At 64.1% G+C, this 410-nt stretch overlaps 1 protein-coding gene across 1 annotated transcript in view; it reads left to right on the top strand.

Moving 5' to 3' along the window:
- Window positions 1-3: 3 nt before the first annotated feature.
- Window positions 4-410, top strand: part of LOC104168053 (chromosome unknown open reading frame, human C9orf172) — a gene marked incomplete at its 5' end in the record, with an annotated part of 1913 nt that continues 1506 nt past the window's right edge. The window contains one exon of the mRNA XM_009708502.1: window positions 4-402. Within this exon, the coding sequence (XP_009706804.1) occupies window positions 4-402 (399 nt within the window). The remainder of the gene's footprint in view (window positions 403-410) is intronic.

Here is a 410-nt window from a genome sequence, read left to right on the forward strand (position 1 = left end):
GCTGAGGACTCCCGGACGTACCCAGCTCTCGGCTCCTCTGCTCGGGTCTTCTATGCCGAGGACTACGGGAAGTACCGGGAGCGGGAGATGCTGTCACGGACGTGCCCCCCACCCCGCAGCACCCAACCCTTGCACTTCAGTGACTGGTACTACCCTGAGCGGGGTACACTGCCCTACCAGACCTTGCAAGTGTCACGCTTTGCCCCACAGCCAGCCGGGCGTGATGCCATGGTCTCCTCCTGGCATGCCAGCTATGGCGTAACCCCCCCACGGCTGGGCCGGGAGAGCCAGCACTACTCCAAATCCTGGGATAACATCCTGGCGCCGGCAGCACACAGGGAGGAGGTCCTGCAGCGTGGGCGCAGCTACGAGAACCTGCTTGCCCAGGAGCAGCACCACCGTGTCTTATC

The sequence above is a fragment of the Cariama cristata genome, unplaced genomic scaffold, assembly GCF_000690535.1.
Source record: "Cariama cristata isolate BGI_N322 unplaced genomic scaffold, ASM69053v1 scaffold27709, whole genome shotgun sequence".
In the NCBI taxonomy this organism is placed as follows: domain Eukaryota; kingdom Metazoa; phylum Chordata; class Aves; order Cariamiformes; family Cariamidae; genus Cariama; species Cariama cristata.